The sequence below is a fragment of the Theobroma cacao genome, chromosome 9 (genome assembly GCF_000208745.1).
Source record: "Theobroma cacao cultivar B97-61/B2 chromosome 9, Criollo_cocoa_genome_V2, whole genome shotgun sequence".
NCBI lineage: Eukaryota > Viridiplantae > Streptophyta > Magnoliopsida > Malvales > Malvaceae > Theobroma > Theobroma cacao.
In genome coordinates this window covers 15,901,181-15,924,703 of record NC_030858.1, presented here as the reverse complement: position 1 = coordinate 15,924,703, position 23,523 = coordinate 15,901,181, and the positions used below count along the sequence as shown (strand labels likewise).

The following is a 23,523-nucleotide window of genomic DNA, read 5'->3' as shown; positions in this document are numbered from 1 at the left end:
TTTGAGGTTTGTGATCATGTGTTTTTGAGGGTTTCGCCAACCCAAGGCATTATGAGGTTAGGCCAGAAGGGCAAGTTGAACCCAAGGTATATTAAACCATTTGAGATCCTTGAAAGCGTTGGCATAATAACATATTGATTAGCACTTTTATTAGATCTTGCTAGCATTCATCTCATGTTTCATGTTTTTGTACTATAAAAGTACCAACTGAATCCGTTTCATATGATTCAACAATAGTCGCTACAATTGGTAATGATTTGAGCTATGAGCATATATCGATAGCTATTCTAGATAGATAAGTGAAAAAGTTATGCTCCAAGGTAGTAGCATTAGTCAAGGTACAATGGTGTAATCACTCAAGTGATGAGGTAACTTGGGAAGTCGATAACAACATGCAAGTGCGATATCCACATTTGTTTAATGAAGGTTAGTATGCTATTTAAATTTGAGAACAAATTTTCATAAAAGGGGAAGAATATGAAATCTCACCTTGATGTATAATGCTAAGTTAGCACTGCCTAGGTGAGCAAATAAATGTCATGTTTTTGAACATCTTAAACTGAGTTTTAAGCTTGGAAAATTTATGTTTTGACACAAAAAGATGGTTTACAAAGTTTAGTGTGAAAATGAGTCCAAATGGACAAGTTTTAAGTTTATTTTTGCCTACTAGAACCTATTTATCAATAGATGTTCTGCATCTATCGATAGATAAACCCAAAAAAGTTTTGAATAGAGGATTTAAGAACATCTATTGATAGATGTTCATCACCTATCAATAGATAGACTTATTTATCAATAGATCAAGCACATCTATTAATAGATAGTAACTCGAAAGCTTTTAAAAAAGCCCTCGAGGCCATCTATCAATAAATAACCCTGATCTATTGATAGTTGACACTATTTTCAAAAAATAAAAGGAGTAAAATGGTATTTTTACACTCCAAACTATAAATAGGTCACTCGTAACGAGGGTTGGCGACCCTCAGCCATTTTTATAAGGTATTTTCTTAACCCTAATGCTCTCTCAACCTATTTTCACTATTTTTGAAATATTTGAGTTGGATTTTGAGATTTAAAAGCAAAGGTGACATTTTCCACTCTTTGAATCTTTAAATCTTGGACTTTCAGTTCTAAAAATACTATTTGTTGTTTCAGATTTATTGATTCCTTCAAACTAAAGGATTTATGTGGGTTCCCTTTTGTCTAAGGCTAACCTAAGGTAAAGGTGATGAGTTCATGACATTTTGAATGCTAGAGTGGAGTTGGATTATTGGTAAAAGTTGACTTTTTGAAGGTGAGTAGATGCACCTTTTTAACTTTATTATATGGTAAAGTTAACATGATTTATCGATTAGTTTTGTTTGCATAATTTGAATGCTGTGAAAAAATTAATAAATCTTATTAGTTGTGCACAAATGATTTTGCCAAGGTTTTCGAATCTATTATGTAAGTAAATATCTCTATTACATATTAGTTTTCAACAAAGGGGGACAAGCCTTTTTAAATGTTTTCTATCAAATACTCCTCGATTTGGTGTATATTACTAAATAGAGGCCTAGGTGGGATAATAGAAATCCACCCAAATGAATATGAATGTGGATGACATAATGCTCACAAGATGTGAGAAATGTGAATTTGGATGAGTAGGTTTCCACCATTTCAAGAATCATGTGAATGTCATGATTTGCTATTTGATGCTTGATCTTGGTAGAATCTTGTGTGAATGCTTAGTTGTGTGATATGTTGATCTAAGCCCATGTGAGAGTAAGAATACCACAGGGTCAAGATTGGTGAACATGCCATCTCCTCCCCATATAAAAGCTTAGTGTAAGGGTAAGAATACCATATGGTTAAGATTGACAAACATGCCATCTTTTCCCTTATGAATCCCGATGTGAGGGTAAGAATACCACATGGTCAAGTTGGGAGAACATACCATTTTTTTCCTCCTTAAGCTCGATGTGAGGGTAAGAATACCAAAATGATGAATTGGGCAAAAGTACCCATTCTCCTCTTATCTTGTTGACATTATGATTTGATATCTTAGTCATATAATGCATATTATAATGCCAATGATTAGTGATTTGATGATTCTTATGATTATGTGAAAATGAGAATATGAATTATGATTGGTTGATCCATTCATGTTATAATTGAAATATGTTGAACACATGAATTGGAAAGCTTCTTTTCAATTTTTCTTTGAAAATTTTTTGTGAGTTGAGCTTTATATGTTAATTCCTTTTTATGTAATTTGAGTTTCAAATGCATTTATGGAAATTTTGAAATGGGATTATTATTATTGAAATGATTTATACGAATATCATGTGTTTTTATAAAGTATGGTTTATTACAAAAACTCTCCTCTTTGGGTTGTCACTTTCCTCATATTCACTCGTAGAGTCTTTGTGACTCAACCTTTATTTTCCCCTATTTTGTTGCACAGATCAGTAGCTTGTTTAACTAGACAACTTGTGGAGTAGTAACCCAACTCATTTGTAGTATGTGTGATAGCATTTTCTTTCCAACCTTCTAATGTCGTACACTTCGCAATTTGTCGAGTCTAGTCCATGAATTTTCACGTTGATGATGAACTTGATTATGTAAATAATGTTTATATACTCATATTTATTTATGCTTCCACACATTATGTTGAGCTCCGAATATGGATGCATGTGAATGATAAAACTGTGGTGAATGAATCATAGTAATATAGGCATGGGATGTGTATCAAACCATAATTGTTATGACATTGAGAATATTTATATGAAATGCGATAGAAACCATAGTTATTTGAGAAGTTCTGTAACATGGCGGACATTGGTGGTTTATTTACATTATCCTTAATTGTGAATGGAAATGTTGTGAATGCGATGGATGACTAGCCCATGCATTATTAGTATAAGCTTGCTTAGGCTTAGTGGGTTATACCCACATAGGTCCATGAGCCGATCACAATCCCTGCAGAAAATGAGATATGACATGATTTTATTGTTAACTGGTCAAAATACTCGCATAAGCTCATCCAACTTGCCAAAGTTGGGAATTGAATCAAGGAGAATCTTTGTGCATTACTATTTTCCTATGTTTTATTTGTCTTATCTAATACATCAGCAATAATAATAAATTAAAAAACCAAAGCCAAATCAACATACATTAAAAACACAACCTAATAATATAAGCAAATACATCAACATCAATAAAAAATGAAAAAGACAAAACCCGATCTCAGCCAACATTAAAAACATGACCTAATACTATTCAACAACAACAAAATGAAACAGTAACTCTCTCTTCCATATCAGCAGCCTTTTCCTCTTCATTTTCCTTTCCTTTTCCTCCTCTCATTTTCCTTCCTTCTCTTGAGCTCTCAGCCATCAGCTCTCTAGGTTTCAACTTTCAAGCTTTTCAAGTGCCCTTGAATTCAAGCTTGAAAGCTTGGAAGCTTTCAATGTTTATCAATTTCAAGGTGGGTTTCAAGCTTTCAAGTGGCCAGAAAAGGGGAAATTTTTTTCCTAGGTTTCAATATTCTAGTGGTTCTATTTTTCACTTTCGATTTAGGGTTTAGGTGGTTTTACTATCAGTTTATCATTGTCTCTCAATTTCAAGTGGTTGAAATTTTAGGGGTTAATGGCTTTGGAGAGGATAGTTGTGGGTTTAGGTTAATCCATTGCTTAAGGTTACTTTTCGAGCGTTTAATAGAAATGAAATCCAAAAGTTAGATAATCCCCTCTAATGTCATCTAACTAAAAATGGAACATGGCATTTCTTTAATTACCATACTATTTTTTTTGTTTCAATTTAGTCCTCATACACTGAATTTTTATTCAATTAAGTCTTCATACCATAATTTTTCTTCAATTTAGTCCTTATGATTTTTTTTGGTGAGATTTTTTTTCAGGTCTGCCACATGGCACTGCCATTTTCAATCGATTTGGGTGACGTGGCATTGCCATGTCACCTTGACATGCTGACATGGTAATGCCACATCAGCATGTCGATCATACATCTGTCATCAAAATATGCCACGTCAGCATCACATCAATGCTAATGTTATCGCCTTTAATGTTCAAATTGGATGCTATTAAGAGAGAGATTAAATTAGAGCAATTTTCAAAATCAAGGGATTAAATTGTTACGATTTTGAGTAGTGTGATTAAATTAAAGAAAATGCATGAGTGCAGGAATTGCTTGGGTATTTTGACCATTCTAAAACAATCCAAAGAACATTTTTTTTCTTTTTCTTTTTCTTATATCCTCTTTTGTATGACTTAAACTAAAGACCTTTTTTTGTAATTAATTCCTTTTGTACATTTTTATCTTAATTTGATGACTTTTGGGTTAGGCAAATGATATATTAAGATGTAAATTAGTATGAAGAGTGAATTATACTCTAGCATCCCAACTATGACGAATGTTTGATTTGTATCTAGAGTCTAAAAGTTTATAATTAGGTATCCAAATTTTACTTTGTTAAATAATTTATACTTCAAATTAATTATGTCAATCAATTACATGATACATGACAAGATAATATTTCGTGTGTTTAACTCCTATTAGATAGTTCTTGTCATATGACTCAATTGACTAATAAAATTAGGAAATAATGTATTTACTTAAGGTATAATGTTTAAAAAAGTTTCTTAATTATTTAAGAAAAATCAAATAAACTCTTACTCTCAATTACATTAAATTAAGTCATTATACTTTTTGTTTTGATCAAATAAGCTTTTATAACTAACGATTAATTAATTGTCATTAATTCTATTATACTTATGTCGTGTTGACATAACGCTAACATGAAAAATAAAAAATACCACAAGGTCATGTCATCATGTGATATCATCATTTATTATGACACGACAATACGCCTCATAACATAAAATGATCATAAGGGCTTATTTAATTTAAATAAAAATAAAAAGGTTTGATTGATCTTAATAAAAAAATAAAAATTTATAAAATTTTCTTAAATGATTTGAAAATTTTTTAAGTATTATACCTTTACTTAAAAGAATGAAAATTAAAAAATTTAATTATGATTTATTAGGTAATGTAGGTGTTTGTTTTTTTTTTTTTTGTTTTTGTTTGCAGAATTATAGAAACACTAACAAAAAACGTGTTTGGTAACCCTGTTTTTGTTTTTTCTTTTTTGAAAACATTTTTTGAAATTGGTAGAAAAGACACAAACAAAAAAAAGTGCTTTACATTTTTTATTTCATTTTCAAAACAAAAAAAAAACACGCTGAATAACCTCATCCTCAATTAGACCAACACCAAACCACCTCTCTCTTCCTTTTTTTTCTTTGTTTATCTTCCTCTTTTCCAACAACCACACCCTAAATCATTTTTTATTTTTTGTCTAATTTGTTTACTTTTCCATGAGTTTCTTCAGATCTGATACAACTCAAGTGAGTTCTTTTTTTCTTTTTTTTTCTCTCTTTTTTTCTTTTTGACTTTAATTTACCTTTTAGATTTGATTTATTGTTTCTTGAGACTTTGGGTGCCTAGATAGAACAATGCTTCTTCTTTCTTCATGTCATTTTCTCTATGAGTTATGATAGCTATATTCACGTTTTCTTGTTAGGTCTAAGCATTTAAGACAAATACGAAACAGGAAATTTTGGATAACAAAAGTATTAGTTACAAGGAAGCATTGATAAAAATGTTTTTGAGACTTAAGAAGGATCGAAGTATTGTTGACAGTTTCAATGTCAATCATATGGTCAAACTAAGCTAGGAAGCAACAATCTATGTCAAATATGGAGATTTATATTGTTTGTTCGTTTTTAGTTTAGGTTGTAGCAGTTCACAAAATCCCGCTGACATTGATATATCTTGTGGCCGACTTCGTCAAATGGCCCCTATGAAAGATGAGATTGCGAACCAAAATTGGACGAATGTTCATAGCAAATTATTGGTTTAAATGTTAATTTTTAAAGTCATTGTTTTAATTGCCACTTTTTTCTTTGAATCTTATGTATTCGGTTATATTCTTACTTCTTGGTGCAAGTTTTGAATGGTATTTTCCATATTGGATAATTTATATGGCTTAATTGTTTTTTCATTTTGTTATATTTTTTTCAAGTTAGTATATAACAAAAACAAATATATTATATTACCAAATATGTTTTTATATTTTTATTTTAAAAGTTTCTTATAACAGGAATATCACTAAACATTATTTTAAAAAAAACAGAAATAATACTTTTATTTTTACTCAGAAGAAAACAAACAAAACAGATAAACTTACCATACGCCACCTTAGGTTCGGGTATAATTTAATTATAAATTGATGTCAAATGTGAAACAGAGGAGATAGTGGGAAAGCAGATATTCTCTTACAAACCACCCATTTCATATAAGCTTTGCTTGAGCCGCTAACACTGGAAGAAGAAGAAAATGCCTACCTTGAATATATACACCAACGTACCCGTGGACGCAGTAACAACCTCTGACATCCTCAAGGACGCCACCAAAGCTGTTGCCAAAACCATTGGCAAACCTGAATCCGTTAGTTCTTGCTTTTCTCTGTCTCTCAAATCATTTTCTTATCTGTAATGGCTTTATTTAAGTACCCCTTTTGTTGCATTAAAATGGGTTAACAGTACGTGATGATTCTGGTTAATGGCGGAGTACCAATGGCATTTGCTGGGACGGAAGCCCCCGCTGCTTACGGAGAATTGATTTCTATTGGGGGCCTTGGGCCTTCTGTTAATTCCAAATTGAGTTCAACTATTGCTGATATTCTTCAAACCAAGCTTTCAATTGATGCTTCTCGCTTCTACATCAAATTCTACGATGTTCAGGTCTATTTGCTTCACTTTTACTCTTTTCATTTTTTTCCTTTTTTCCCTTTGTTTTACTTTGAGACATTTGTTGAAAATCTCATGTCATATCCTTCAAAGTAGTGTTGATGGATTATTTTTCTCTTTTATTGAAAATCATTAAGAAGAAGACAATGGTTGTTTTTGGAACATTCTAGTATAAATTTCTCAATCAAGGCCTTGGGCAGTATAAAGAAAAAAAAAATGTAGGACTCTGTATTTCCCAGATTGGATTTCATATTCAAATGAGCCGTGTAATTATGGGAGAGTAGTTTTAATTTATTTTTCTTTTAAAAAACAGATTTTCTGTTTGATTTAATATTGGTATTTCTGTTGAATTTAGAATATTTTTTATGCAAATAAATACATTTATCCAAGCATATACTAATAATTCACACCCAAATTACATTAACTTGTTTCTAATTCAATCCTAGCCAAAATATTATTGTTGCATACCCTTTAATTTTATAGGGAGGCAAAGATAAGCCAATTGTTGTATATCACCCTTTTTATTATATTCTATGGAAGCTTACGAGCAAACTATGCTCTTTAGCTTTTGGAGAGGCTTCTTCTATGGTTTAATTCTATTCTCCATAATGCATGCATGTTTAGGGAGGAAAATAAAATGTATTTTACTGATGAGAACAAGGTCAATACCTTGTAAATTATTAGCCTGAAGATATTTCTAGCTTCTGTTTTAGTCATTTCAAGTGATTCTGATAATTTTATTGTCTTTCATTTAAGCTGCTTATATTCGACCATTGTTCGTAATTAAAATTCAAAAAAGTGGAGTAATGAAATCTCCATTTTAAAGAAGAAAATGTAGAGAAATAAGCAATTACGTATTTGTGATTAGTGAGATGCACTTTGGAGCTGTAGTCAGTTTAAAGTGACCATTTTAGTTAGCTTTTAAATGATGATTTTGTTGTCAAAAAATTAATTAGGAGTGAACAAAGAATCCAGCTTACTTAGTTGTGGATTTTTTCTAGGATGTTTTCGCTTTAGGACTTGGAACTTAGGCATCATTTTTCTCCTTTACCTAATACTTGATAGGTTTGCAAATGTTAGTGCTGTCTCCTTACTTAAGGATGTTAGAAATAACAAGTGATAATTTTTCATGGTATAACTAATTTCATGTGCACAAGTTTATTTGAGAGGGCTGAGTTGTAGCAAACATATAAGATTGATGAACCAGAGGAGGGACATAATATCTTACACTTTCTTGAGTGGATGGATAACAAGGTCCTGTGAACAAACATACCAAGGCAACTCAAGACAGGAACCTTGTACACTTGAAGTTTTGATTTCTTTTTCTAGCTTCATCTGAGGATGAAGTATGCTAGCTGAACCTTTGCAAAGAAACAAGATATAATTGCAAAACTTTTCTGATGTTGAATCATTGCAAAACTTCAACATATAATTCTATATATGCCAATAGGGTCACATGCTAGTTCAAGGTGCAAAGTATCTGTCTATTTGCATGCTTGTTCATATATATGTGCAAATGTGCATCTATATGCAAATATCTGTATTTATGAAAGCTAGATCTAAAGAACTATAATGTACCGTCAGGCTAGTGGAACCTAGCAATGCAATTTAATCTAAATTGGACTTGCATTTATATCTTGGTAATCCATAATATACATTGAATGATTTTACGTTTTGGTGGATGGAGTTACTAGTGGTTTTCTTGGTGCTGAAACACAACTATGCCTTTTCTCTTCATCTGTTTGTTAGAAACTTAGAACCTCCTGTAAACCCTGAGTGTTTTCTTCTTCTTTTTTCCTTCCCTTTTTTTTTTTCAGCATGCCAAAATTAACCAAGTGGAAGAACAATGGCATAATTTTCTTGTAATACATCTATCAGTTTTAGTAACTCACCTAAATATTCATTTTTTTTCTTGGTCCAGCGCTCATATTTTGGATTTAATGGTTCGACTTTCTGACTGGCTCAAATGGGTATACATCCATGGAAATTAAGCATTCCCAGTTGAATCATACCTGTGCAGGATCGTAGTTTGAGTTTTATCAACTTTCTGAGTGGCTGAAATGGAAAGCGTTGCAAGTTGAATCATGTCTGCGTGGGATAGTATTATATCTTTTATCAGCTGTAGACTTTCTCCTTTGAGACATTACCTCAATCTGAATCACTGTAATAAACATAAGCAAAAGTAGAGTCATCAGCAGAACATAACATGATACAGGAAGGCTTCATGAAAGGCCTCTAGGTGTGCCTACCAAAAGCAAGACTTGAGGATTCCTTCAAGATCACGATCTAAGCTAACTCAAGAATATGAAAACAAAATAGAATTTACATGTATGGGTTATAAAAACTTAACGAGCAAATAGGGGAAGGGAGTAAGCTAAAAGGAAAAATTTTTATATGAACTACATTTCATATATAAACATGTATTTAGAAAAAGTCATTAATTTTATCCAAAATCATGAAATAATGTTATTTCCAGCTCATTTGAATAATTCGAGTTGAAATCATAGTCATTTAGAAGTTTAGATTGAAATGGGAAGTCAAAACATGTGAAAAGCCTTTAAAAAGAGAGTAAGGGAGCTTAACTGTATCATAGGTATCAATACCGATGTGTCATTATCATTTTAATGATTGTTGAGTTACAATTTCAACATACCCTATTTAATTAATCAAATGTAATTGTAAATTAAAGATTAAAGGTTACTCTTGCAAGTTGAAACTTTTGGATAAAGTTATTTAGCAAAATACTATAGGAGAGATTTAAACTAACTGTGAGTGTGGTTTGTTATATTTAGGAATAAAATTGGAGTTCATCTCTACCGAATTTAAAAAGTTTAAGATTGTAAGAAACTAAATAGAATTAGGTTTTACAACCCAATTCGGTAGCAGATAAAATTGAGACACACACACACACACACACATATATATATATATATTAGCCTTAATTTTCTTCCTCTTTCCTCCATTTTGACTTTACCCAAAATCCGTTGGAAATCATAGAAACTTTGTCCAAAATCTGTCGGAAAATCATCAAAATTTCGTAGAAAATTTGCCAAAAACCATGTGTTTTAAGAACAAAATTCCATCCATAATGTGTTGCATCTTCAACCCTAATAGAATCATTTTGTAACCATAATCCATCAACAGTAATTATAAAACGTTACAACTAATTTCTTGTAAAATGATTCTATTAGGGTTGAAGATGTAACCATTGTCAAGATTTTTTTACAACTAGTTTAAAATATTATCATTTACATACTTGAGTAAGGGAAAACTATATATTTAAAGTAACCATAGTCAAGAATTAAAAGCGTAAATCAGTCAAAAAATTCATATACACTAATATATTTTGATTTGATATCCACAAAATTATTACATCTTGCTAAATGTTTATGTATGTGGTTGAACACTTCAGAAAATGTAATTGGTCGTTCCAACCAGACCGATTGCATTCCTTTACAATAACACTCAAAGAAACATCGAGCTAATTATTAATATGATAAAATTTAATTAAAACTTCCTTAAAAATTATTAATATAAAGCACTATAATCAATTAAGCTTTCTTTAGGAATTTAGTGAAAATAATTCATACCATCTTCTTTGTATAAACAAAACAAAGAAATGAACCGTTGGTGTGCTTCGTAATGCTTTTTTTTCCATACATTAAGAGGTTTTTGCTTACTTTCTTGGATTTATTTTGTCATTGATAAATATTCCATTTATTATCAATAAAGGCATCCCAAGTATTTGTTTAATCCACGACCTACACTTTCCTTTGCAATTAGTGACACCAGCCTTTTCCATTGCATCTTGTCTCTTTTTTCCCAACATGTTTTTCAAGTCATCCTTATAAGTCCTTTCCCATATTTGTCGAACCACAGGAGCCTCTGCTATGGACCACATAAACTTATCGTAACATAAAATATAAGGGTAAACAAATCATCATCTTCACGCACATAGATGAAAATAAACAAACATGTATTAATTCAACAACACACTTAATATCCCAAATTTCTTTCACATTAACTTCTTGATATCATTGAGAACTTTCCTCCATATCAACCATGGGGCCATTAAAGTGTTTTTCATTATTCTAGTAATTGTTGTGTTGACTCTTGTCTCCAAGATCATACAATAAAAGTATGCATGTTGGATAGATTTGACAATTAGTGTATTCTTGTTTTAATTGTGTCATAGTATTAGTAATTGTACTAGTAAATACGAACATAACATAATTAATTAATTGTGTCAAGATCTTAAACACGTATTTAATAAACGTGGAACATGACACGGTTAACACATTTAATAAAATGTGTTGAGTTAAATTTTGTACAACACAACACGATTAACACGATTAAAATTTATACGACTTATAACCTATTTACACGATTTATACGATTAACACAATTAAAATGATTAAATTGAAATGTGTACAAGTAAAATATGATTCTATTATAAATATCATAATATTTACCAAATATAATAAAATTCAATAATAATAAATCTTAATCATTATAAAAATTTTAATATTTATATGGATCAATAAATGACTTTTAACGGTGCACTAACATGATTAAATAAATAGTAATAAATGGGTCAAGGTTATACTGGTACATGATAATATGATTAATTAATCGTGTCTTAGACAAATTAAGTGAATTTCACATGATTTTAGACATGATTATTTATGTCTAAACTGTATTGACATTATTAATACACGAAATACAATTAATTTAAAATCAAATGACGTTTAAACTCGTGTCGTGCTGTCCTGTCCTATACAAAATTACCAAAACTAATGTTTGATAGTAAAATATATAATTTATTAAGCTATCTCATTATTAAACAAGTTAACTTACCTCTCTCTCTCCTCTCTCTCTCTCTCTCTCTCTAAGAGGTGTCAAATGCAACTCCTGGTCCGGATTTGTTGGTGTCGGCAATTGTTGGCTAAGCCCTCTAATACTCATCCTTGTTGACGTGCCATCTCCATTGCCCCCTATATTTGTGTCTTTAGATCCTTTAGGAAAAGGGGGCCAAAGTCACATTCACCAATGGCTCAGTGGATGGATCAACCAAAGAAGGTGCCTCCATGGGTGGATTCACCGCTGGCTCAATGGATGGATTGACCGAAGAGTGTGCCTCCACGAGCAAATGGCGAGGGATCGATGCAAATCTACATTTACCTTTTGGTTTCGAATAAACCATCGTAACTGTAATATATATAGCGTAACAAAATATGCAAGTTAATTAGAAAATTTTAAAACAAATCGAGGAATCATCCAATAACACCGAGCATGGGTAATAACAAGCATAATATTAAATAGATTAAAATAGTAAAAGATAAAGTACAACAATTTATGAGATAGCATGAAGAACATGATCTTCATGCTAAAGCCCGTGATCATCGTTATCTTCACAATTAGTTTTTAGTTTAATCTTCTTTTCAGGTCTTTTTCTCAATAAATTTTCGTTAGGAAAAATTTTACAGATATGACAAAAAAATTATTTTTTTCCTTGTCAATATATTTCAATCGAATTTTTCGTTGAAAATTAATCGAATAATGTAACATGGGGATATTTTCGATGAAACCTTTCAACAAAATTCCACACCATTTAAAATGATTTGACACCAAATGTGTTTTTAATCGAATTAAATCTGTCAAAAATTTTTACCTAAAATACATATGGAAAATAGAGAATAATTTTCATCAAAAACCTGTGGATAAAGGTAATACTATATATTTTCAACGAAATCAATCCCTTCAAAAAAAAATTCTATTTTCTAGTATTGAAGATTTATATTCATCAAACACTTTAAAAATCAACCATGTATCCAAGAGTAATTGGATTACGAAGATTAGGTCATGCTGACGAGAATGACAATTAAAGCCTTTGAAGACTTTAGATCTTAAAATTTTCTCTACGCCCATCATGCAATGTTAACAGATAAAACATGATAACCAAATAAAGAGGCTTATTGGTGTGGAGAAGAATGAGTCACATGTGTCGTGAAATTTCTAGAGTTGAAAGTTAAAACCCAGCTGCCAGAGGTTATCCAATTCTAAAGGTCATGAGATTTCCAACTCATCCTTTGTAAAGATAAGGTGTTGTCAATCGTTCTGAGTGAATACAATTTGAGGACATGCTTTGTTGCCATAAAGAAGAGGTCCAAGAGGATATGTCTTTGTCAAATTCCTTCTTCAAATATATAAATATATATATATTTCAAACTCTTATATTGTCCTCTACTTTTGTCAAATTACCTTATCTCTAATATGTAAAATGCAAAATAAAACAATCTTTTATAATTAAATCAAATCAGTGATAGGAAAAATAAGAATCTCGACTAATTTATTGATTTTGTTTCAGTTATCTTTCGCAACTTATCTTGATGTTATATAATAAGGGATGTAATTTCAATTTCTATGTTTTAATGAGAGAGGAAGAATACTTTATCTATCTCGTTAATTTTTTTTACAATATATATACACACACATTTTTATTTAAATTTTTTCATTTTTTCAGTAGAGTCTAAATTTAAAATTAATTTTAAATATCTTTTATGAAAATTAATTTTTTAATATAAGAGTCTAGAAAAGTTTCAGGTTATGCTAGTAAATCGAAGGACAAGGGAGATATTTGTTGAAACAATAAAGAAGTGTATTTATATACATATATATTTATGGATATTTAGTTTTAAATATCTGTATTTTTATTTTTAAAGAAGGTAATATCTTAATGTGCCAAATGCCTAAATATGTGGTTGTTTAGTAAAATATCTTAAGAACAAAAAGGGCTTTGACTCTGAGGTCTAGAAAGTGCAAGCTATTGATAATTGGATGACATCCTGATCTTTTATTTTATATTTTATTTGTATGGTATTAACTATTAGCATGAGAATAGGAAACTTATGACTATTTATACTAGGGACCCAAACATTCTTTGAAACTACCTTTTTAACCCATAAGATTTACAACTCGGCTTTTCACTTTGAAGATATTTTCCAAACAATTATGTTAAGAATTAGTCTTAGCTACTTTTTTCTATAATTTCTAAGGAATGTCGATATTGTTTGCTTTCTATTAAGAAAATTTCTTTTATCATTACTATTTAACAACTAGTTGCTTTGTTTTCTTTTTTATCAGATTTATGGACCTTTCTTTTTCTTCCTTTATGTTCAACCCAAATAGGCAAAGGGACAATAAACTTTTACTGTTAGCCAAGGCTGAATCAAGGAATTACGGACCAAGGAATTACAAGGGGATATGCTTGTAAATTAAATTTAGTAATTTTGTATATAACATGACAACACAAATTTAAGTTGGTTTGGATTTAAACTAGTCGTGTATTAATCCTATTAACACGGTTAAGATACAAATGATTCTTATCTTAATTTGTGTCAAACCCGCTCAATTCATTTCAAATCTATTTAAGTTACGATTAGTTAATCGAATTATCTTTTATCTGTATAACTTGTGACCTGTTAATTACCTATTTATTTAATCGTATTCAAGTGTTGTGTAAACATATTTAGCACTTATATAGTTAAGACCTATTTATTGATCTATATTAATACTAATATTTTTATATTGATTAAGATTTATTAATGTTGAATTTATTATATTTAAATAATATATAATTTTTTATTATAAATTTTAATAATAAAATTATATATTAATTTTACATATTTTAATTTAATCATTTTAATTGTGTGTTAATTGTCTAAACAACTTTTTTTTTGAATGGCTCATGTAAACAATTTTAAATCATATAAATTTAAATTGTATTAATCTTATAAACAAATCATATTGTGTATATAAAATTTAACTTGATACATATAATAAACGTGTTAGCTACAATGTATCGTGTTGCACATTTATTAAACATATTTGTATAAATGTTTAATATTCTAACAAAAGTAATTAATTGTGTCGTATTTATATTCGTATTTGTGTTTATTCATATAATTGTTAATAGTTTATACTTACACGATAAAGTTAAGATATGAAAACATAAATTGTCAATTCTACTATACATTAACTAGAGTTGAAAAATTACGGCAAAAGGTACTTAGTTTTGATTTTTGAATCTATGTAATTGTTTATATTGGTTTAATTTTCTTTCAATCATACCCAAGACAACACAGTAGATCTGTAGATGTTGGATAAGGATGAAAGAAAAGGGAGTTAGATTAATGTATAGGGAAGGAGTAACGAGTTAAACAAAAATGCAGGGGCAGATTTGCAAAACTCGTTAAAATGGTTCTATTTTTGTAATCAGAAGCCAATGAACGTAATAAGCCCAACGTTTGATTAGCATCTGCCACTCAAATAGCGGCAAAAGACACCAAAAAGGTTCAATCAATCATCGCATTTCTGACATGTCCAAAAACCCTACCCCCTTCCCCTGAGACACGTGAAAATCATCCAACCACTAAAGGACACGCCACCTCAGACCTAAAAAATCCAGAGCAGCCAATGAGATGGTGCCATCTCGGTAGATAAGAAACCCTTCCCATAAATCTCCAAAGAGTGTTGCAGGAGTTGTGGGTGGCATACCTGGATTAATCCAACCCAGTCCATCCAACATTGCCCCATCATTAGGATTACAAGGTTGGCTTACTCAAATGCCCTATGTTTCGTCCCTGGAATATCAGAAATGCCACAATTCTTTTATCACCCATGCTTTTTTATGTCTTAAAAATAAAAATTACTGTCGATGACCAAATTATGGTCTGAAAAAGAAAAGAAAAGCATTACTGTGGATGTTAATGGATATCTTATAATAAGATGCGTTACATGACCCGATTAAGTAATACTAGGATATCTTATAATAAGATGCGTTACATGACCCGATTAAGTAATACTAGGATATCTTGTTATCAAATTCGAATAGAATTCAAGTAGTAACACTACTATCTTAACTTAATTATAAATAATAATTTTTAATATTAAATTTTAATTATATATATTTTATTTATAAGTTTTATATAATTAATGTAATATTTATTAAAATTTATTAATTGTTCTAAATATGATTTTAAACTTTAACTTATTTTTTATGAATTAATTTTAAATTATTAATTTAATTTTTATTAATAATATACATAAAAAATGAGTTAAAAGGAGTGGTGTTTGGGATACTATGGTAAGGGTTTGAGTAGCAATTTAAAATTTTAATCAAATATTTATGTAGTTTGAGTATTTTACAAAATAATAGGATTCGAGTTAAGATATCTGAAAAATAACGGATATCTTACTCGTTAATTTTTTAATTACTGCACCATCGTGTCGAAATAAATTGTTAATAAAGCATCCAATTAGATTCTATAAATATGCATTTCATAAAATATTATCATTTTTAAAGATGGGTTTGACATTGAATTTTCATATTCAGGTCATTTTTCATGTTCTATTTGGCAATATGCCGTTGAAAAGGTTGTTCTAGATGACATTAATGTTTCCTATACTCATTCTTCAACTTTAACGTTGAGCAAGTAGTACCAAAAGAAAAGAATGGGCAGGGAGGTTAGTATAGTAAAAGAGCAGCATAAAATAATTGAACTGCCAAGGCAAGTAATCGAGATGGAGAGAGAATGAAAGAAAGAAAGAAAGAGAGAAAGAAAAAAATGAGCGGTCCCTAGAGAAAACTAGCATTGAGCGGTCCCCACCCTAGAGAAAACTAGCATTGAGCGGTCCCCAGAGAAAACTAGCTTTGTCTTTTCCTCTGTTGTCTATCTCTTTAGTATAAGTCACATTCCAAGCTCTAAAAATCGAAAAAGAAAAAAGAGAGCCAGGCAGAGGCAGACCAGAGCTCCTGCCATTTATATTTAACGGATCTTTCTTGCCCTTTTTGCTGTTTCCTCCTCGTGACCTACTCTGTTCCTCCTTCTCTTCCTTGTGCTTAAAAGACTTTCTTCTTTTTATCTCTTCATTTGTTTCTCTTTTATTTCCTCAGCTCAAATCTTACTCTTATTGGCTAACTATCCTCTCTCCTATATATTTTTGCTCCTCCTTTCCATTCCCTTTGCCCGAAGCCTAGGCAACCTGCATAAATGGGCTTCTTCTAGGGTTTTGTAATTCCCTTTGTTTCCTAGGTGAAACATTAGTCTTGGGAAAAGGAAAAAGAATATGCTTGTTGCTTAGAATTCTGTTGTTTATTTGTTTAGTTTACACTGTGGAGTGGTTTTGAGGGGTTTTTGAATTCTTCTTCGGAATTGGATTCCTGTTTTGAAAAAAAGAAAAAAAATGGTATGGTATATTCCCTTTCAGTTCTGCCTATAGATATTTCTTTAATTGGGGTTCAGTGTCCTAGGGTGTTCATGTTTACTACTTCAATTCATAAAGGTTTTGGCTTTTTCCTCTTTTTATAATCCAGGAACCTTTGACTCTTGTGCTTCCAGGGGGTTTAGGGTTTTGCACCTTTTTCAAGGGGCATAATTTCTTTTCCAATTCAGGAACCAACAAAGAGTGAAAATTTTAGCTGTTTTTGCAATCGAGCCTTAAGAATTTTCTCCCCCAAAGAACGATGGCTCCTCAAATGGGTTTCCCTTGAATTCCCGAGGTTTTTATTCTAGATCTGCTTGTTGCCTTGTAGCAACCCTGAATTTAAGGGCATAAACCTGAAATTTGAACCTTAGCTACTTTTGTCTTGCTAATTCACACTTTCTGCTTTATTTGTCGATGGTTTTTGGTATTGAATTTCTTGTTTTTTCACATTAATTCACAGAGGTGTAGAACTTGAATTCTCGTACAATTTTTAAGTTTTCTCCCCTTGTTATTATCTGCAGATGTCTTCGTGTTTAAGCGGAGGCGGCAGGACCTATGCATTAGACCTTGAAATAATAAAATCTCCATCCTCTTCAACCAGAACTTCTCACACATCTTCTTCACCTTCTTCAACTCTCTCTGAGTCCGGCAATTCCCCCCTTGCAATCTCCACTCGGAAACCACGAACCCCTCGAAAACGCCCCAACCAAACCTACAACGAAGCTGCAGCCCTCCTCTCCACTGCCTATCCCAATATATTTTCCTCCAAAAACCTTGCAAAGCCACGTAAATTCACCAAGCCTCAGGACTCTTTCTTCCATGAATCGTCTGAATTATTGTTGCCTTTCCGTGTAATTGACGACTCTGGTGTCTTGCTCCAGAATCAGCCAATCCGAGAAAAACCCAGTTGCCTAATTGAGCCAAAAGTCGTGAATTTTTGTGACAAGTCCTGGCAAAGTAGTAGCGGAGAAGTCAATTCCCATGGAGGAGGAGGTTCCATGGAAATGAGATTCAGCACTGAATTCCAGGAAGATTTCGACGCAGAGTCGATTCTTGATGAGGAAATCGAGGGAGGTATTGATAGCATTATGGGGAACCTTAGCGTCAATCAGGAGACATTGGATGAGTCCAATGGCACATATCACGGTGCCCAAATCAGCCAAATTGGTTCATGCTATGGGAATCCCATGGGATTAGGATTTGGCGCGAAATTTGAATTTGGGTTGGGGTTCGGATTAAGGAGGGGAGTAAGAGCATTGAGACATGTTAATGAGGGGAATTGGTGGAATTTTTCTACTGTAGATGTGCTACAAATCTCACCAAAAACTAACACCAAGGTCAGCAGAGCAGAGAAAAAGAAAAAGAAGGTGGAGAAACCAATTGTTGTGACGGAGGCGAAGGGTTCGGCAATGCCTAAAGAAAATCCGAAGCCAAATCCAAATGCAGGGTTGCAATTGAAATTGAATTACGATGACGTAGTGAATGCCTGGTCAGACCGTGGCTCGCCCTTCGCCGAGGAATCTCCAGGGCCTGAAGTTGCTGGAAATGATGTCTATGTATGTTTCTCATGACCCGCTGGGAAATCAAAATTTCAGTGATTGCAATTTGGAAACCCCTTCTGTTTATAGCATAGTTTGTTAAGTGTCTGAAGGGTCTGTCCGTAGGGTGTAGCAATGGTTCTAAATAAAAGCGTCACCACTTTTTGCAGCAAAAGCTTTTTATTTCCAGTACTACGAACTGTTGTGGTTTTCTGACTTGCTGTTTCAAATGTGCCATTTTAGTGTTGTCTAATTTAGTTAGTATGGAGGGAGAAAAGGGGAATGAGTCAGTGGGGTGCCTAGGCTTCCATCCACTGCTCTCGCGGGGAGCTGACCTTTTCTGCTTTCTTTTCTTGCTTTTTTTTTTTAATAAAAGTGTCCTGATTTTAAAGGTTTCAAAAGATGGGGATTTGTTTTTCTTAAGCTTTTCCCTTTCAAAGGCCCATTATCTTGTGGTGTCGTGTCATTTTCAGGTTTATTTTAGGGTAATACTCTTTTTCGTTTCATTCTTTTTGTTCATATATTATTTTTTGACATTTATTAAACAGAACATATAAATTTTATTTAAAATGTTATAATATTAATATAATATAAAGTCTAGAAAATGAAATATTTTTGGTATTGACTAATAGAATGGTACCTGTCTGTATATATATGACAACGACTGATTTATTTATTTGAACTGGGGTGCGAGGCACTGAATTATTTCCTTTAATGAACTTTTGGGGCAGGCCAGGCTGGCGCAGATCGATTTATTCTCGGACGGTGGAGGGGTGAGAGAGGCTAGCGTGCTTCGCTACAAAGAGAAGCGGCGTACGCGCCTCTTCTCTAAGAAGATCAGGTATCAAGTCAGAAAGGTCAATGCTGATAGACGGCCCAGAATGAAGGTTTGATTTAATTTCTAAGTAATGCTTCTTCGTCTATTCTCATTCACTGTGTGCGGTCCTGTTGCCTATTTTGTTTGTTTCTTCTTTTTTTAATTATTTTATATATACAATTTATTTTTATCTAATATTTAAAAATGGAACGTGAGTTTAATGGGATTAATTAAATATGGCATGGTGGTTCTAATTAAAAAAAATTATAAAGAATGAATTATTATTATTATTTTTCTTTGTCAAATAGCTAACAATAAAAATAAAGGGTTTTTCTTTTTGCAATTAAAATATTTAATCTTAGGATTTGTAGTACGTATTAGTGTCTGTATTGGAACTCTTTTGTACCTTATTTACGTTTCTTTCTTCGCTCTTGATTCCCACACTGTTGTAATTATAAATTAAAGAGGAGAATGGTCTAACTGAATTAAGTTCTCAAATCCATTAGTTTATGTTTTGCTTGATATATATAAGGGAAATCTTATTCATAATTTTATTTTACCTAGTTAGGATTATTTTCCAACTGTAACCAAATAATTTTTATAATTATGTTAACAGGGACATTGAAAGTAAGAAAATTAGAGAAAACTTAAGAGAAAAAAAAAAAAAAGGCATTTTTTGCAGAATCCATTTTCTCCCGATTCACAAAAAAAAAAAAGAAGAAATTATTAGCTCTAAATCCCTTATGCTAAGTCAGTAGTCTTTATACATGACATAATTTTGTTGAAAAATGTTAAGAATTACAAATGAATTTCATCTAAATATTTTAATTAAGTAGTAAAAAGATTAAAGGAAATTGAATCTCAAATCCTTTAAAATCTTAACATTTTTGTGTAGTCATGAAACATTTGTTTTTGTTTTGCTTTCATTGTCTGATATTTGGTGTTTTTGGATTGAAGGTTTGTTGATAATATTGCAGGGGCGATTTGTAAGAAGGCCAAATTCTGGAGAAAGGTAAAAGGAATGGGGACGGAAAGAAATCAAAGAAGAAATGCTTTAGCGTCTTTTTTTCTTTTTTTTTTTCTCATTTTGTTAAACCTTTTGCCTTACACTTGAAAACTTAGAAGTTAAGGAGATGAAGACTACTAGTTCAAGAAGAGGAATGTAGAGAAATAGGCCAACAAGGTTTTTGCCTGCCTTCTTATTCTTTGTTTTCTAGTCTTTGGATAACGCTTTTGTTTTTCTTTTTTTCTTTTTTTGTTAAAAAAAGGGTTTGGTTGAAGTCGATAGTAGCACCTACAAGAGATACTGTTAATTGAATACTTGAATTCAATAATGATAACCTAATTGCCTTTCTCTTTCTTTTTTTTTTGATTTAGGGGAAAGAAAATTTAAATTTTACGTTTTAAGTAGGGAATCATACACCACCTAATGAATCAAATTCTCAAATGCTCTCTTTTATTTTTTTAATCCTATCAAAGCTTACTTAATACATTATATAACTGATTTATTATCATGTATCAAATATCTTTGATTATAGAATAGTTTCGATTCACTCTAATTATATTATTAATTTATTACACAACTATTAATTTAAAAATCTCAAATTTATATTTTTCATTATTTTTTATTATGCTACATTATTGCAGTTATATAATTTTTTAATTATAAATTTATATTCTGAATCTTTTTTAAGAGAATATTTATAAAAATAGAGAAAAATTAAGAAGGGAGAAAAAAATCATAATATAGAAAAAAAATTTTAACTTTAGTAAAATTTTTGTTCTTCTTATTATCTTTCTCTATATTTTTAACCAGAAGGCATAAATTATTATAATTGATAACCTTTTTGTTGAGACATAATCAATCTATAACAAAAGAAACCCTTTACCATTTTATGTTTGTTCATTGTGCTTTCCTTCTTTATATGTTTATTAGTATTATTTAAATTTACATGTCTTTAATATTATCTGAATTGCTTAGGGATGTCAACAAGTATGGTACTCGATATTTTTGAAGGTAACCTACCCCAAATCCTATTAATTTATAGGGTACTTGAACCCTATAACTACTCGAATAAAATTTCAAAAATATTATCTTTACTCTTATTTTAATTTTTTTTAAAGGTACTCATACTCTAATACGCTAGACAATATCCGTTAAATATTCGAATCTGTTAATTACCTAATTATGCAAATCAAATTGTTTTATGTGTTCATGGACACCAAATTAAATAACTTGAACTCGAACTCGAATAAAAAAATTTATTTAATAGCTAATAATATATAATTTACAAATGATTTAGATTTATAAAAACAAACATTAAAGGAATAATGCTTTAAAAAGTCCTCGAACTATTTAAGAAAAATCAAATAAATCATTGTTCTTCTATTACGTTCAATCATTGACTAACTACCATTACTCAAATAGATAACTATCATTTTCACTACCAAATTTCACACTTTTGCCAACAAAAATTTTTGTCGCTAAAGGTTCAAATTTCGTCTATAATTTAAAATTCTAATGGATTTTCGACAGAAAATTTTAACGGTAATTTAAAATACCAATGGATTTTTGAGGAAAAATTTTGTCTGTAATTTAAAATATTGACAGATTTTCGATAGAAAATTCGGTCAATAATTAGTTTGAAATATCGTGGTTAGTAAAGGTTATTTTGTCGATAATTAAATATTTCGTCAAAAAATCTCTAGAGGAATAGTATATAGAAAACTTGGTCAGCAAAGCATCTGTCAAACCATATTCTATAAAATAATTACGACGTCATTTACATGCTCAATAGAATGTTTGCATATTTAGGAAGTTTAAGAAATCGTTAAAAGACAATATTGCCCCTAATGGTATCATTAAGTCCATTAAGCCTTAAACTAATTCAAATAGGAATTTTCAGGTGAAATTAAGAGTTTCACAATCCAAGGATGACTCAAAATGGTAATTCGGAGTTCGAGGATCAATTTGGAGTCAAACCGAAATTTTCACTATCTAGGGACAAAATGATCATTTGCCACCTAGAGACAAAATGAAAATTTTAGAAAAGATTTTTTTTGTGGCCCCATTTGACTTATTGGAGTATGATTTGAGGTTTATAAGTAAAAAATTTTAATTTTCGGTATAATTTGGAGTATAAGGACGAAATGGTAATTTTGCCACCCTTGGGGGCAAATCGGTAAATTTTCACCCTCGACACTTGTCAAGACCAAGGGATTTTATTCATCATGGAAATGGATAAACATGAGAAATGTGTGGTGGAGAATTAAAGAATTAAAAATCAAATATTTAAAATTTGAACCAATAAGGAAACGCCATGTGTCATGCTTTTATTATTTTATTGTTTCTTTATAAAAAGGCATAAAAATCAACCCATTTCTTCCATAGTGATCAGCCAACCAGAAGAGAAGAGAAACCAAGGAAGAACAAACCATAGGTGGAAAAAATCAAAGAGAAAGTGTTGGAATTCAAAGATTTGATCAAGCAAAGGTAAAATTTCTTTGATTTTACTAGTGATTTACCTTACCCATGCATTTTTTCTTATTTTTCATGGTTAAATTACATGTTTTCATAATAAATTCATGGCTGGTCAAAATGGGTATGGAGAGAGAATGATGTTAGATTGATTTGATTCTAAGTTATGTTAGTGTTTTTAGTTAGTTAAGCATGTTTAAAAACAAAACAACAAGAAAGGAATCCATTTTCACCATGAACCTTCAATGGTCGAACCCTATGTGAAGTGTAGAAGTAATGACTTGGTTTTGTGATCAAGTGAATCGGTTGAAAAAATTGATGAAATGACGATTTATGGTGAGAAAATGGAACGGGAAAATTTTTAGTGATAGTGCACCACAATGGCCAAAATTTTCAAGAAGAATTGTCACGACCCGGAACTCCCATCGAGCCCGTGACAACCGCTGCGAAGCCTAGACAGACATTCTTCCACCAAATGCCTTTTGAGACCTCGCAAGGCTTTTGTACCAGTTTTTCCATTCCTCTCTCTTTCTTTCTTTTTTTTTAATAAAGTAAAATAAAAAAATTAATAAAAATAATCTATTTTAATGTAAAACAATATATATATAT

At 31.1% G+C, this 23,523-nt stretch overlaps 2 protein-coding genes and 2 long non-coding RNA genes across 10 annotated transcripts in view; all 4 read left to right on the top strand.

Annotated features, from left to right (window-relative positions):
* Window positions 1,159–4,218, top strand: LOC108663415. The gene is made up of 2 exons (XR_001929395.1): window positions 1,159–1,294; window positions 3,902–4,218. It is a non-coding gene; the product is annotated as an uncharacterized LOC108663415 (long non-coding RNA).
* LOC18589402 (macrophage migration inhibitory factor homolog) lies at window positions 6,309–9,092 on the top strand. The gene is made up of 3 exons (XM_007014365.2): window positions 6,309–6,513; window positions 6,609–6,809; window positions 8,737–9,092. The coding sequence occupies exons 1-3, from the start codon at window positions 6,403–6,405 to the stop codon at window positions 8,770–8,772; spliced, it is 348 nt and encodes a 115-aa protein (XP_007014427.1). The 5' UTR covers window positions 6,309–6,402; the 3' UTR covers window positions 8,773–9,092.
* Window positions 16,594–20,790, top strand: LOC18589401 (protein CHLOROPLAST IMPORT APPARATUS 2). Of its 7 annotated transcripts, none has more exons than XR_001929573.1 (4): window positions 16,594–17,063; window positions 17,603–18,637; window positions 19,356–19,506; window positions 20,414–20,790. XR_001929573.1 is itself a non-coding variant. In XM_007014361.2 (4 exons), the coding sequence occupies exons 1-4, from the start codon at window positions 17,061–17,063 to the stop codon at window positions 20,450–20,452; spliced, it is 1,233 nt and encodes a 410-aa protein (XP_007014423.2). In that variant the 5' UTR covers window positions 16,594–17,060; the 3' UTR covers window positions 20,453–20,790. The 7 variants fall into 7 exon arrangements, 5 of the variants coding, with proteins under 5 accessions (XP_007014423.2, XP_007014424.2, XP_017983581.1 ...); XR_001929574.1 differs by having other exon boundaries at window positions 20,394–20,790; XM_007014361.2 differs by having other exon boundaries at window positions 19,351–19,506.
* The window catches only part of LOC108663425, a 4,108-nt gene continuing 3,474 nt past the window's right edge, over window positions 22,890–23,523 (top strand). The window contains exon 1 of the long non-coding RNA XR_001929407.1: window positions 22,890–22,929. This is a non-coding gene — a long non-coding RNA (uncharacterized LOC108663425). The remainder of the gene's footprint in view (window positions 22,930–23,523) is intronic.